The 16,796-nt window shown below is 39.9% G+C and overlaps 1 protein-coding gene across 3 annotated transcripts in view; it reads left to right on the top strand.

The window, feature by feature from the left end:
• The window catches only part of ATRNL1 (attractin like 1), a 498,126-nt gene that overhangs the window by 196,643 nt on the left and 284,687 nt on the right, over positions 1-16,796 (top strand). For all 3 annotated transcript variants that reach the window (XM_053389095.1, XM_053389093.1, XM_053389094.1), the window contains one exon: positions 14,749-14,843. In XM_053389095.1, the coding sequence (XP_053245070.1) occupies positions 14,749-14,843 (95 nt within the window). The remainder of the gene's footprint in view (positions 1-14,748; positions 14,844-16,796) is intronic.

The raw sequence follows: 16,796 nt of genomic DNA, 5'->3' as shown, positions 1-16,796 counted from the left end.
TGTATTTATTCTTCTTTTGTTTTAGTAACTGCCAAAATTATAGATGTTGATGGATCCTAGATCATAAAAGAAGCATCCAAATTTTTGGATTAGTACTTCATATATCAGCATCTGCAATGCATGCGGTTTCAGAATCTGTGCTCCTGGGTATAAGTGAATAAGTTGTAGAAACAGATGGTTTTTAACTGATAGGCAAAATTGGTTGGCTCTGGTGCCACCATTGTGGTTTTAACAAATCATATTTAAGCTAAATGGTGAGAGCACAACATCATTAATAATTATATTTTTCAGAAAAAAAGATGTTTGAGTTAACAATTGTTTAGTGAGCCAAGTAAAAACTGGACCACTAGTGTTTGGGAAACAGAAAAGATGGGCTAATATTTTGTGAACTTGACTCGTGTAGAGGCTGAACACCTTTCTCTATAACTATGGAACATATAACCAAATTAAGAGATGGCAATTTCCAAGCAGTGTCGATAACATTCTCTTCAGATATATTTCTTGCCTTCCCTGAATGTGAGAGCTGTTGAGCTACAAAGAACGATGCTTTGTCACAGGAACTGACATTTTAGGTTTGAAGATATAGTCCTAGTCCAAACGTCGACCTGCGTTCAGTTCAGATTATGACCCCTTTATATATACCATTAAACCCCCTCCTATTCTTTCATATATTTTTATAGGCCTTGAACAAATTTAAATATTTCTCAGGAATAGCTGTTATCAGACAGTATCTTAGTTTCACTGATAATGGCCTTGTAACTCCACAAGGGCAAAGAGGTGGCAGGACCTTAGATGGCTTTGATGTGACCACTTGTTCCTAACAAAGCCTATAGCCCAGATAACCCTCAATATCCTGATGTGGTCTGGACTGACGAACTGCCCCTGACTCTGCCCATCTGGGATGGATAAAAATGTTTATAAAAGGCTTGTCTTGATGCCTGAAATCTTGCACTCAGTAACTGCTCAGCTTGACTAGCTGGGTGTGTTGTTTGTGCCAGGTTGGAGGTGAAGATTGGAAGGGCCTTGCAGAAGAGGGTAGTGGCTTCACAGGCGATTCTGGTCCAGGAGGTACCACCGAACGTGAACTGGATTGGAGGAAGAGCTCCATTCAGGGGCTCTGCATCTCTAGACCCTGTGGTGGTGTCAGAACTGTTCCTGGAGTCAGTGCCACCAAACCCTAGAGTTTTGGAGCTCCTCCCCTTTTGTATCTGTGCTTGAAACTATTGACAGTAATTCCAAATCTGGTCAAGTTGGAAAATTGCCAATACTGTGAGTGACAAAACTCCTCCTGATATTTCTGAGTGTGTGCATGACTCATTCTTGTGGGGAGAAGGCCTTGAACTGTATGTGTTTTGTGGTGTGGCCTCATGACTGCTTTTCATTCTCTTGTTATTGCTTTGTTTTACCACTTTTGGAGGACCTACTGGTATTTGGTATCCTTAAAATTAATCACTCCTGTTCACTAAGAAATTGTTTTATTCTGTTTCCCCACAATGTCAAGTGTTTACTTCTTCATCTTGGGAGCAATGGCTAAGAGGAATCTTGTCACAGAGTCATCTTCATGTAACAGCTCTCCAAAATAGTACAGTGGACGCTCGGGTTGCGAATGTGATCCATGCGGGCTGCACGTTCGCAACCCGCAGCGGCGCGTCTGCGCACACGTGGGTTGCGATTTGGTGCGTCTGTGCATGCGCAAAGCATGATTTAGTACTTCTGCACATGCGCGACTGCCAAAACCCAGAAGTAACCCGTTCCGGTACTTCCAGGTTTCGGCGGTCCGCAACCCGAAAAAGTGCAACCTGAAGCGTCTATAACCCGAGGTATGACTGTACTGGGTTTTCTTTTCTTTTTGTTTTTGGGCAAGTGATTCTGTGTTCAATGATATGCCACCACCCTAGAAATCTAGTGGCTGTAGAAGGCTGGTTATGTCTTGGAGCTATTTCCTAGTCACCAGATGAACAACAAGGTATCACATAGTGACTGCAGTGACTGCCTATATGAAAGGGCAGTGGAGGAGAGTGATTGGGATTAACAAATGAGAACTCTGATTCAAGTGTGGAAATATTCATGGGCACCCCCAAACCAAGCTGTGGAGAACAACACTCCTAATTATGTTACTAGATTATTTGTATGTATATATCTATATAGTAATTAAATTCGTTTTCCTCCACTGTGAAAGGTATTAAAATGAGTAAACCTTGTTGTACAAAGATACTTTTTATACTTAAGAGAATGCATTCTGCTCCTTTCAAATATACATTTACACACATATAATTTCTAAGTAATCACGTGTATTTAATGCCACATTTTTGAATGTAAAAAAGTATTTAATTTTTTACTTTAAACATTAGTTAGTAAAGAACAGTAGAAAGTGTTATCCAGCACTAGGTGGCAGCCTTACTATACTTAAATAGCTTGTTATATTCACAATGTTTTGTGGACATTAGTTTATATTCTAAAATAATATTAGTATGCATTAGCAGAAATTGATTATAATCAATGAAGTTGAAATTTCCAATCAAGATCTAAAAAAAATGGCAGGTTTCAGAGGCAAAAAAAACCCTACCACAAATAATTTGGGTGAAGTGTAAGATACGGCCTAGCAATTTGATTTTCTGCTACTGGCTTTTTATTGCTAGTTTTCTTTTGGGACACCATTTGTTTAAACTAAATACCTACTGTAATTGTAAAGCTGTCATGCTTGACTTGGAGTAATGAGCTTCAGCAATTATATCTGACACTAATTGACTTTGCAGATTGAGGCTATTTTTATTACTGTTAAATGTAGTAGTGATGATCACCACAAACTGTCATTGTACTTTCAATATTTGGTAATCTAGGAATAAAAGCTGTCTAAAAATCTCCATAGTATTTAAGGATGGCTAGTGGAACAAATTGCATCTTGAATTAGAGTAGCAATATAATATGTAGGAAATAATAGATTTAGCAGATGGTTTATCCACAATATGTGATATAACATAATGATGGTGTTAGACAAAAATAACCATAGCCTTATTTAGAAATTTTTGTTCTGCAGTTTTTTCTAGTTTGCAGTTTTTTACTTTGGGGTGTCCTTAGGCTGTCATCTTGCCAGGAATGATGTGTATAGTATCAGTTTCTCACTGGAGATTCTGATACATAGTCCCATTCCCTGCTGGGAAAAGATACTTCTCTGGGGCTCTGCTGCAGCTTTTGGGCCTTGAGGCAAGGGAGATCATAACAGAGACAGGTATTTTGTGAATATTCGGTTTGAACTCTCACAAAGGCTTTACGAGAAGCACTTTGATCTGACCCCAAAGAATGCTTCTTAAATTCTTCAGCAAAAACCAAACCCATTTATCATTTCTACACCCCTATTGTACAATTTTAACAACAACAACTACTACTACTACTACTACTGATCTATTTCCCTCCAAGGTACCCTTCAGAATTTATATTAATATATTTTCAAGATCTTCCCAGTGTAATTTCCCGCATTCTGAATATCAATTTGTCCTTCCATTCCCCACCACAAACCAAAGCAATTTCCCCATAAATATTCATTTCTACCATATTTCTTTCAAACCCAGTTTTCATGCTCTGTTCATGTTGCTTTGTTTCACACTTTTGCATACATGAATATAATTCAAGACCTATTACTATTTAAGGAATTTCAAATAGTAGAACTAAATTAGGGTTGTTGTTGTTAAATTTATTACCTGTCCTTCATCCTAAGGTCCCAGGTGGCTGACAACATTAAAACACAATATTTAAAACATCTTACAATTACAGAAATAAGGAAGATCCTAAGAATATACATCTGTGTCAAAAGCCAGGGCAAAGAGGTGTACCTTCAGCAATCACGGGAAGCTACAAATCATTTTCTACTGAGGCTATTCCTTATGGCTCTGTTGTTGTTGTTGATGTCGTCATTATTAATTTGTTTTATATACTGCCCTTCATCTGCAGATAGATCCCAGAGTGGTGTATATTAAAAACATAAAATTCAAAATTACTTTAGTCTGTTGTGAACAGAGGACAGGTGTATTGTAATAAATTAATTGCTGGAAGCTTGTCCAGCAATATTTTTTGTCCAACTCCCCCATTGTAAAATAAAACATGGTATTTTTTTAATGCAAAGAACTGTGGGGAAGAAGAAAAAATATGCTTTGTTAAGATGAAATATTTATGTGGGGCAATAGCAATTAGAGGGCCCTTCAGTAGGAAAGCCATATGAAAAATGTAATAGTTGAAAGGACAAGTGCACCAAAGATATGGCAATGAACTTCGGCAATGCTCTGTGATGTACCGCATCTACATTGTACAAATACTCATAACAGGTAAAAAAGGTTAAAAACAGGTATCAAGTTCTGTCCAGCATCAAGCCCAGCATGGAAGTCAGTGGGTAGAGTAGCTTTTATTTTACCCCAGATATTTTCCTGTAGCAGATATCCGTTGTAAAAAGTATTTGACCCTGATTTTGTGAACATTGTGTATGGTTCTAGGTACAGATTGGGAATCTTGCTGGTGTGCTATCCTTAGCTGATCCGGCAAGCATTATATCGGATATCGTCCTGGTTTGAACATAACAATAAGCCATGGTTGTTTTTGACTATGACTTGTTAAATAAGCCAAGATTTGGCTCACTGACGTTGAAACAAACTGTATCTCTTTGCATTGCCCAAGAAGTGACAAGGCATCACTGAATCAACAGTTCTCTTACTATTAGCTAGCTGCAGTAATGGGGCAAGAAACACAAATGATCTCCTCCTTGAAGATTTTCACCTGCATAAAACAACCCTAAAGCATATCTCCCCTCCTAGACTGTTTCAATCCTTTCCCACTGTGGCTGTTCTTTCAATAAAGACATTTTTTTCAGTGTTAAAACTTGAGCAAGCAAAGAACAGGTGTTAGCATTAACTTAGGTTATAAAAGGAAGTTGATAAATTGTTGCAGAAGCAAAGATTAATGGGAAGTGAGGGAGTAGTGGCAACTACTGGAGTATTTGGGGTTAAACTGTGTAATTGCATCTGTTGAACTGTTGGTATAACTTGCTAAGGGCAAACATGCTTTTAAAATACAAGCCTTTTGTATAAGGATAAAAGAATCCCTCTTACCCATACAAGGAACTGAGTTTGAGAGAGTGAGTTTGTCAGTGAGTAGGTGGGTGGGAAATGTGGATTGTTGCCAGGCAGAATAGCAGAAAGGGAGAGGACTGCAAAAACATAAGTGAAATCCTCTTAGTCATACCAGTGGTTTCATTTTCAGGCAACTCTAAAGCTAGAATTAAACCAGGAAGCAGGTCACCCTAATACAGTGGTACCTCAGGTTACAGATGCTTCAGGTTACAGACGCTTCAGGTTACAGACTCTGCTAACCCAGAAATAGTACCTTGGGGTAAGAACTTTGCTTCAGGATGAGAACAGAAATCATGCAGCGGCAGCGCAGCGGCATTAGGAGGCCCCGTTAGCTAAAGTGGTACCTCAGGTTAAGAACAGTTTCAGGTTAAGAACAGACCTCCAGAACAATACAAGTTCTTAACCTGAGTTAACCGCTGTAGTATAATTTTACCCTTTACACACTACTCTCACAGCCAAAGCTTGGAGAAGAAGACTTCACATGAAGAACAACTCAGTACATTTACTTTCTCCTGGTATGCCCCACAGAGGAACTCTCCTGGTATGCCCGACAGAGGAACTTACGGTCTTCAAATAAAAACATCTTGAAGGTCCCAGGCCACAGAGAGGTTAGGCTGGCCTCAACTAGAGCCAGGGCTTTTTCGGCTGTGGCTCCAACCTGGTGGAACGCTCTGTCACAAGAGACAAGGCCCTGCAGGACTTGACATCTTTCCGCAGGGCCTGCAAGACAGAGCTGTTCCACCAGGCCTTTGGTCAGGGCGCAGCCTGACTCCCTCCCTCGGCAATCTTTACAAAACTTTAGTTTATGGTTGCCATCAATTTTGATTTTAATTAATTTTTATAATGTTTTTATAATGTTGCACTATTTTAGTGTTGTTAGCCGCCCTGAGCCCGGCTTCGGCTGGGGAGGGCGGGATATAAATAAAATTTATTATTATTATTTATTATTACTTTAATATGCCTCCCCCAAAATTTTGGTGATTGGGGTGGTTTTGGAATATAATTCAGCGTGATTAAAAGCTAAACCTTTCAGTCAAAACACAAGGTCCTCCCACCTCTCCTTCCTCTTCTGTCTCAAGCTCTGGGCATATCCACAGTTGAATTGGTTTGTTTCACAGGAAAGAAAGGAGGGATGTGTCATGAATTTTATGTTTCTTTAAAAAAAAAAAAACACCCAAGACTACAAACAACTTGGAAGCTAAGGGGGATCCCTGATTTACCTTGAGACTTGATCCAGTTCAGGAATGTGAGATCATGATCTTCATCACCCCAATTTATCTTGTTATTCAGAGAGTATATGACCCTCTCTTGGTATTGTTATGTCCATTTACCAGTTGAAGTTTAGGTTTGCTGGCTCTCAATTTATTTTAATAGGGTATCATTGGAGATGACACTATGGCTTCTTAGAGTTTAGATTATAGTGTTAAACAGAATTCATGTGAATGAATTCCTCTGATGAACATCTATATGAAACGGCTGGTTAACACCATAGCTTTTGGAGTGAGTTACTATCAGTATTCTGATAACCAGCTTTCTATTTCAGTGTCTGCTGTAAATTAGTGTCTGAAAGTGGGGGTCAGATAGATGAGATCATTGGACTGAAGATGATCCCAACTAAATCAGAGGTGAAGCATTTGGAACCTACTCATATCATAGGGTGTGGAATGTTTGTGTGTGATGAATGGGGATTATTTCTCCAATGGAACAGGTGTGGACTCTGGGACTGCAGCTTCTTAGTCCTATATAGCGTAGACAGTGGGCAGGGATGATGGGAGTTGGAGTCCAGTAACATCTGCATACAAAATCAAGCAGTCTAACTACGAGAATCCCATATACCATGGATGACATTAAAATAGTTTATATCAGTTGTTCAAAACAACTTCACTTTTAGCCCACCCTGTTATAGACCTAAGCACTTAAGAAAAATAAGTTATGCCAATTTGAAACAGCTTTGGCAGCGGTATTATAATAAACAATTCTGGCATGTTTTGTCTGCAGATACATTCTGTATGGTTGCAAACAGCACTATCATGAAAGTCACACTTCTGGAAACATAAATGGATCTGACTAGTTTGTATTCAAATAACTTAGCAAAAATAAAAGACAACATCTGAACAGTGTACAGCTTGCAAAAGAAATAGATATATACAAAATAGTTTGATAATGACATGCATTGTTTAAAACTAGAAAGTCTCCTAAAAAGAATTTTAAAAATGGATGAAACACATGTTACTGTGTTGTTCTTATTAAACAAGTGAGCAAAAATAGCACAAATATATTTTGTAATACTGGACCTTTAGAAGCTTTCTTTTGGATGATGAATGCAATCTATACAATTCAAAATTGTATAGATTCAAAATTACCACTCCTGTCTTCTGTGACCTTGGGGCTGATGGAGGTTGGCATCCAGGAGCATGTGAGAGGGCTGCAGATTCCCTATCCCTGCTCTGAGTCTTAATTCTGTATGTTACTGTTCATAAATATTTTTAATGACAATGCAATTTGTTAAGGAAAGGGAAGCTCTTCACAAAACAGTTATTAAATGTGTGGATGTGTTGACCTTCTCTCCATATCGTGCATCAAGACTTTATGTGCCATTTAAACAACCTGCACCCTTATGCTGAAATTGCTTGTTCAGCGTGGTACTCGGTTCTTTGCAAAGTTGAGTACTGCTAACCACACTTTTGAAAAATGGTCACTTTCGATTTAAGCAACTGCTGTAGTGGCTCACTAAGCAGATGGAGGCTGGAGGCAGTGGTGTCCTCCCACTGGTGATCTGCTGCTTCTTGGAACAGGGATGGGGTGAGGTGGCAGCAATATCAGAGGAGCTCTGGCTTGGTAATAGTGAGTGAGTGGCACCTGGAGAGCTGCTGCCAACAGAGAGTTCCGCTGCCTTGCCCTTGCTTTGCCTTGTCCCTCCCCATCTCAGTTAAATGCAGTGCTGCTGACACCAGCAAAATGCCATTGCCCCCCCCCCAAACCAACCACTGATAGTATGCAGACTAATCATGCTTTATGGAAGCTGAGTCTCCTTAGCGCTGACAGGTAGTTCAGTAAAAAGTACAGTGCAGTTCCTACCTCTGACTGCCTTTAGTTCTAGACAGACAGCTTAGAAATAGGTCTTCTCAGCAAATACTGTATTTTTCGCATCATAGGACGCACCGGACAATAGGACGCACCTTGTTTTAGAGGAGGGAGAACAAGGGAAAAAAATTCTTCCGCTCTCTGCCCAGCGCCCCTTCAGTGAAGCGGCAGGAGGCGCTGCGCAGAGAGTGGGAGAATTTTCCCCCTCTTGTTTTCCCACTCTAAAACAAGGTGCCGTTTAAGGTGCGTTCAGGCGGCTACCTTGGAAGGTTCCTTTCGACCTACTCTTTGGGGCTGGCGGGGGGAAGCCCACCACCAGCCCCAAAGAGCAGGTCAGGGAGCAGCGGAAAGGCGCAGCGGAGAGGCTGCTGCCATAGTCACGCGTCACTTCTCCAGCTGGGAGAGGGTCGCGGGGCTATGGCTTCCTTAGCCCCGCACGCGCTCTCCCGGCTGGAGAGGTGACGCACGGCTATAGAGGCTCCTGCCATAGCCGTGCGTCACCTCTCCAGCCAGGAGAGAATAAGCCGGGCTTCTTTAGCCCCATGCGCGCTCTCCCGGCTGGAGAGGTGGCGCGCGGCTATGGAGGCTCCTGCCATAGCCGCGCGTTACCTCTCCAGCCGGGAGAGGGTCGCGGGGCTATGGTGTCTTCGCTCCATAGGACGCACACACATTTCCCCTTCATTTTTGAAGGGGGAAAAGTGCGTCCTATAGAGCGAAAAATACGGTAGTCTCCCTGCAGAAATTCAGCATAGATCAGTGCCTGCCTGCCAGCCAGCCACCCCACCCCAACTGCGTTACAAATACAGGGCTACTTATACTCTAATTTGTGCTGAGTCACTGGCAGCTCCTTCTGACTGATACCTCATATGAGCTCATCTAGGCACAGACAATAACCCTTAATTAGTCATGATCAGTGCTTGCGATACTCACTGGTTCACAGTACTGGCATCTCCCTGCCCAGAGATGCTCATCTGCATGGGGAGCCGCTGCATGAAAAAAGTCCCACCAGAGTCTGGCCACCACCTACTGGGACTGGCTGAAGCACACGAGTCCTGCTCCCCGAGGAGCATGAGAGTGGGAAGCGCAGTTTGTGACGAGCTTACCTCACCGTGCACTGTGCTCTGCTGCTGGCCCATGGCAGCCTGGTCACCACACTGGCAGCGCTCGTGATGGTTGGGGTAGAGCGGGCATAGAAGCAGCCAATGAGTACTGGCAACTTTTTTTTCTAGAAAAAAGGAACTGGCCATGACCTGCTTTTTCTTTGCAAGCAAGCATAAACTACCGTAATTTTCGCTCCATAACACGCAGTTTTTTCCTCCTAGAAAGTAAGGGGAAATGTTTGTGCGTGTTATGGAGCGAATGCCTACGGATGGCGGGGGAATCTGCTGGAGTCGTGAGCAGTCCGTGACTTCCTTTGAAACAGCAAAGCGGCTGTAAGCGGCTCCTGTCAGTGTGAGGCATCGTTCTCCTTCTCTTGCTTCCCGTTCACTCCCCCAGCGCCCCTGCGACTTCCAGTGCCCCTGCGACTTTAGGGCGACTTTAGCATGGATCCACATGGATCCTCAGGATTTTTGCATTGGGCTATCCCAAACTCACCGTCAGATCACATGTCTGTGGCCACAGCATGAACCACAAATATCATACATCCACTGTTTCGTTTAGAATATTTTTTTCTTGTTTTCCTCCTCTAAAAACTATGTGCGTGTTATGGTGTGGTGCGTGTTATAGAATGAAAAATACGGTAACATACTCCCCAGGACTTGGAGATACTAGCTCTGGTGCAAATGGACAGCTCAGGCTCAGCCCAGCTCACCCAAAGGAGTTCCCATTTGCTTGCCCATTCTAAAGAAACATCTTACTTGCCATGCTGAAGTCATTCCTTTCTCTCTTCTTTATAATAGTTGCCCAGGAGACATGTCACTTGTGGGATCAGTACCATAGCATGCGTAGTCATGCCTTGCACTTGCTGTGTCACTGATCCTTGCCTCGCTTCCGTACTATACAGATTTGAGCGTTAAAGTTCTTGGCAGAGAATATAGTCTGAGTCCTTCATCCAGATTGAGAGGCAGGACATTGAAGAGGTTAAAAAAATATGCACTGGTTGAATGCCTCCCACATCAAGTATACTGCTCCAATCAGGCTATTGTAGTTGATTAGAAGAGCCATATATACCAAATTCCACTTGTTGAATGGAAAAAGTGACTTTTGTGTGTTGGCAGTAGTTGGATTAATAGTTTACTGCATTAACATTGCCTCTCTGGAGGTTTAGGTTTTCCCTCAGTATGTTGTTTTCCTGAGCATTCATGGGCTACAGCCAAACATTTTAAGAGGCCAAATGTTAAGGCATATCTTATATGGATTTGACTAGAACAATGTCCGTATTCCCTACAGGATACAAAAACAAAATACTCGTTAACCTGGACTAGAGTCATTTACGCTCACTAGAAAGTGAATTGCTCCTTAATTGAGCAGCTTTACTGAAATTAAATGGTTGCTTACACGTTTTTCTTAGACTTTTATTTCCTTACTTAAATAGTGGTTTTTCTTTAGTTCTTGAGATATAGTTTTACAGTGCTCATTGCAGACATGTGGAGCTGATTCGGACAACTCTTGCTTATCCAGATGAATGCTCCAGTTTTGAAGTACTTCTGTGCATGTGTTAACTTTTCTTCAGAGAAATAACCACTAACGTCTCTTCTATTTGTAGCAAAATGTTCAAATTATTTATATGCACTGCTTGCTTGAGAATGGTCCTGACCTTTTGTAGACCTTAATGAGTCCATAGTGGGTGTAAAAAAATTCTGCTCTGACTTAGTGCAGTATTTATACTGAGTTTGAAGTCATGTAATTGACTATACAAGATGTGATAGAAAAGAAAATATGCATACACACACATGCTTTGCAAATGGTGTCGTAGACTGGCTGGAGGCAGAGGAGTGGTGGGAGGCACTAGCTGGGGAACTCCTAAGGGAAGAAGGCTCAGAGTCAGGGGATTGATGGTGGGATGACAATGAGTGATCAGAGGAAGATAAGGGGCACACACACATAAACATAATAATTCAGAAAAAAATATTTTTTTCAAAATTGATACCCGGTAAATTAGCAATTATTTAAAATATCACTAGAAATTAAAATATTAATACAATAAAAGTCAATGTATACTTCAACTTCTGCTCCTCATTAAACTTTGTCTCATACTTAAGAATGAAATCTGTGTTGAATGTGAGACATTTAACAGCTAGCTCTAAGAAAATCCATTATAATTATTATTATTATTATAATTAACACTGTGGGGTTTTGTTTTTTGTTTTTTTATTACTACTATTGAAAAACATACTGTGAATTACACATGTATAAGAACAAAAAGATTTGAAATCTGGATAATTTGACTCAAGTACTACATTAAGTATATATTTCAAGCTGCAGAACAATATAATACTTACAGATCTGTAGCCAAAAGAGAAGTGTCTTATCTACAATTTTTTCACCATGCACATTGGCACATTGGCATTATGAATTTTTTTGCGTTTACATATTATTACATTGTATAAACCATATGCTGTTCAAATATGGGAGGACCTCTGAAATGTTTGCATTTCAAGCACTTGAATACCCCAAGATCCGCCTGTCAATAAAACCATTGGTACTTCCCCTCCATTTCTTCCCTTCCCTCCCTGAGTCAAGATGTCATTCCACCACTAATGTGCTGTTCTATTCACAAGAACCCCTTTTATATTAATTGGGGTAAAGTGCTGATATATGTTATCTGTTGCCATGGTTGTGCTTTCTTTTTTATTCCCTTTATGTAATTAGGTTGACCACTTGGGGAACAAATAAATTAAGTCACAAAGCATGCTAGAAAATTAGCTGTATGTTGTTCTTTGCTGGAATTCTGTTGTCTTGACCACAGGTAATGTGGCTCAGGGCTCATCCACAATTTCACTTGTGCATACAGTGGTACCTTGGGTTACATATGCTTCAGGTTACATACGATTCAGGTTACAGACTCCACTAACCCAGAAATAGTACCTTGGGTTAAGAACTTTGCTTCAGGATGAGAACAGAAATTGCGTGGCGGCAACGGGAAGCCACATTAGCTAAAGTGGTACCTCAGGTTAAGAACAGTTTCAGGTTAAGAACGGACCTCCAGAACGAATTAAGTACGTAACCAGAGGTACCACTGTACTAACAAAGACTGAGTGGTTCCTGATAACAAATCCTATATTAGTTGCCCTGTGTTGTGGCCCTTTTACCTACTCCAGTGATGCACCCTTGATACTGTTGCTTAAGCTGTTTTAACATGGATGCCACTGAGATGATAGGAACATAATGTCTGGCTGCTTTAAAGTCATCAGCCTTTCCGCTCTCCTAATGCTAAACATCTCACTTTAATTTGGTCACAATCAATACAGACTTCTTTCCTAATTAAAGTAATTTGTTTTTGTGAATCCGTCTTATGTAAACTCAAACAGGCTCTTGAATAGTCTGTGTTTTGAATGCAAAGGTTATGGATATATAATCTGTACCTTTGATTAAATGTTTGTGATAGAATTAAAAGTCTTTGTGCAGGCATGTTTGCTAACAGAAGAATTTTGGTAATAAACCGAACCTTCTGTTAACATACCAAGGTAAACATGTGTTGTTACATGGATCTTGCTTATTTTGCATTAAAAAAATAGCAATGTGATATGCTGCTTGTTCAGGTTCAACATTTTACCACATCTTAATTTTTTAAAACATCACAGACACCTGTAATATGGAATATCATTGAAACATAACCTCTTGGGGAAGCTATCCCATACTGAAACTTAGGAGCAAAAATGATAAAACTGCAGATAACCTCATAAATGTTGTGGCTGGGTATGGAAATCTAAAATTTCACTCCCAGCTGAGCTGCTCTCTTTTCCTTTGGTATTTATGTTAAATTAATGTAGCACTCCTGTGGCTGACATTAGTAATTGGATATAGCTGAAGGAAATCTAACAGAGAAAATGGCACCCATTCTTCTTAAATTAAGGCATCAATTTTGCTAATACTGGTGACACATGCTCTGACTGATGCTGGTGGAAGAAGTTAGGATTGCTACTAAATTTCCTATGTCGGTGGATCTCCAAATTTCACCATTGGAGTAAAGGTATTTTGATGACATAATGGCGTAGCAATGACATTAATGACATAATGTTAAGTCAGTGTTAAGTGGAATTGGGGCATGACAGGAGTGCAGTTTAGTCAGAAGAATATGCTCACTGAGGGCTCAATTCCATGCTCAAGATCAGCATAACATTAGTTATGGGGGGGTGAAGAGTGGTGTATGTTTAAAGCACCAATAGAAATGTGATTTGTGGGTGTTCTCTGTCAAATCATTGACATTCAGATGTACTTTAACCTTTCTGTTAAGGGTTTCTACATGTATGCCTCCTGACTAGTGAGCTGTGGAATTGTGGTTGGGGAGACACTATGTGCTCTTGCATTTTATGTGGGATAGGTTCTGTGTTATCATCTTGATATTTCTGCTGTTGCTGTGGGTCGGTATTTCCTATGCATGGGTAATGGGGGAATGACTGATTTCTTCTCGCAGTTACAATAGTTTACTCTAAAGAACATTTTGTCAACATGGGATGATAGCTACTCAAGTGGTTTGTGGCAAGTCTTTTTCTCCTGATAATTGTCACTGTCCTAGAAGTTCAAGAACATGTTTTGTGGATAATGACATCAAAGACAAATTAGGACTCCTGCCAGGACTGTTATCCAAGAATGATAACAGTTGAAATGCAAAACTATATTAGAAAAGATATGACCATGATTAGAATTCATGGATCTTTGTGCTGTGTGTCTCATATATATTGCATAGTACAGCTTTACAGGAATATTTAAATTTTTCAAATAGAATTCATGGTAAAAATCTGGCAATATTTTACTCTGACCCATAGTACTGTGGCATTCCACTTGCTTCTTTCCATGCTGTGGCTTGAGATAGAAGGACTGAGCAGACCAATGCAATACCACAGAAAGGTGAAAAGATTTGTAGGTCAATTCCATGATATTCCAATCATACAGTATTAATTGAGCAGTGCTTCTCAAATTTTGTGGTTTCTTGAACCACTTAAAAATTGCAGGGGGACAGGTCTCAGTGGACCACTTAACAACACCCCCCCAGCACTCTCATCAATATAAAAAAAACCTCCAGCAACATTACAAATACCACTGGAAAGAACCCTTTTAACTGATAAACTTTTAGGGAAAAATTAGCAGACTGGTTCAGTGCCACATTATGAAAATCATGGGCTGTAGTCCAGGAACTTGTTGGTCTGTTGGAACATCTGTCTCTGGTCAAAATGGATTATTTCCATTATAAAAGCACAAACAAATCAAGTGAAGAACCATGTACAATATTCATGACTAAATAAACAAACAAATTGTCCAGTAGCACCTTAGAAACCAACTCAGTTTGTTCTGGTTATAAGCTTTCGTGTGCATTCACACTTCTTCAGATATATCTGAATATAAGACAATCTCATCTGCTAATTTCTAAATGTTTTGTCCACAGACAGCTTACTGATTGACTATCAGTTTACCTTCAGCTTATTACAAGAAGATGATCGCCATCACACTGCCATAAACTTCATTGCAAATCCTGAACAGGTGAGCTAATATGAGTAACTGCCTCTAATATGATTATTTAGTGATCATAGACTAGGTATCCATTATATCTGGTGGTTTTCTAAATCTGTTTGTAGGAACTAAAAGGTAGTAAGAAGGGATGATATAAACAACTTTCAGTTCAGGGAAAACAAGTGGTTTCTTCAGGTTTTGAATAATAACTGAACTCAGATTTTGAAGTAAAATATATATCCTCATCCATTAGGACTCAAATCAATTTCCATTCCACACATATGTAAATTAAGTTGTCTCACTCCTGCAGATGCCCAAATGTTTCTTAATGCTCTCATACTGGTTGCTGGCTAGCTTCAGTCTTTCTGCAGTGGAGCATATCACAGTGCCTCCTCACTTGTATGCGGATGAATAGCTGCTTATCACTGCAATTAATCCCTTGTTAAGGCTGCAGTCCTTGCCCCACCTATTTGGGAGTAAGCCCTATTGAATTCAGTAGGACTAATGTCTTAGTAGACTGGTTAGGATAGTACTGTAAGGTGTGAAACATATTTATTTTTTTCTTGGACAAGGCAGTGGATAGGGCAGGTGTTTATAGAAGTTAAATAAAGTGTGTGTGTGTGTGTGTGTTTGTGTTTTCATTCCATATTTAAAGTGTTGCTGTTTTAAAAGCCAGGATACCCATATATACTTCTCAAGACCTGAAGTTCATTTTCAGAGTTCCTTCTCCAGGTATCTCTACCAGTGAAGTGAGGTGGTAGCCATTAGGGAGAGGGCTTCTCACTGATGGAAATGCTAACCTGGTGCTTACACTGTAGACTTTTTGGGAGCTGGTGTAGACTATATGTCCCAGATTTTTCAGTTTTAGAAACAAGTTTTTTGCTTTTTAGACCTTGGAAACTACTGTTTTTACTATTGTTGGTTTTATCCTGCTTATATTATGATACTCATTTTTATGTTCAAGCTGTATTCTTATTTTGACTATTTTCTGTGTACTGCAGATAAATGTTTGTTAATGGGCAGTATAAAAATATTGTTAATAACTACATGATAAATTAAAAAACCTTTAACTATGCAATGACACTAACTCTATGCAGAGTTAATGTAAAATTATTCCTTATGCTTTAGCAGATCTGAGAAGTGCAATAATTCTGCTCTGAAAACACTCATCAGCAACACATTAACTTGAAACATATCTTGTGTGGCTGTGAGATGGGAACGCTGCAGTTCGTAGCATTTTTCCTAATAATATCACATACTTTACAAATATAGTAGCAATTTAGATGCCTTTTTGTAGAGCTATTGACATTGATGGCTGAGCTTTTATTTCTCAGGAGCATGCAATTTGAAGAGGTGCTCCACACCTTAATTCTGAATTAACCAAATTACTGTGCAATCCTATGCATATCTGCTTAGAAGTAAGCTCATTGACTTCAGTTGGACTTACTCCCAGGTAAGTGTGTATAGGATTGCAACCTTCTACGGTGTGAATCTGAAATCTTGCTTGAGAAAACAACTAATTTGGACTTTACTATAGCTAAAAAATATAGGAAAACATTTGGGTCTATGTTAATTTCATTGAATCTTATAAATAAAATTTCAAGTTGGATTTTATATTATCATGTGAAATGGATAGATTGTTAGTCTTATATTCTCTTGGATATATTCCTTTTCAGTTAAACATTCCTGAGTTTATTAGCTAATATCCTGATGTAATCAGCCATTTCCTACAACCCTACAGCTTCACTAGCAAGGGCAGGGAAGGTACTACTACTCCTTTCTTCTGTTATTGATGATAAGCAGCCTACTTTCTCTAGAACAGGCTTCCTCAAACTCGGCCCGCCATATGTTTTTGGCCTACAACTCCCTTGATCCCTAGCTAGCAGGACCAGTGGTCAGGGATGCTGGGAATTGTAGTCTCAAAACATCTGGAAGGCCGAGTTTGAGGAAGCCTGCTCTAGAAGAACAGCTTTTTTGGTGGCT

This window comes from Podarcis raffonei, chromosome 5 (genome assembly GCF_027172205.1).
Source record: "Podarcis raffonei isolate rPodRaf1 chromosome 5, rPodRaf1.pri, whole genome shotgun sequence".
Lineage (NCBI taxonomy): Eukaryota > Metazoa > Chordata > Lepidosauria > Squamata > Lacertidae > Podarcis > Podarcis raffonei.
Note: the sequence above shows the minus strand (reverse complement) of the source record. Positions and strands in the feature narration are given on the sequence as shown.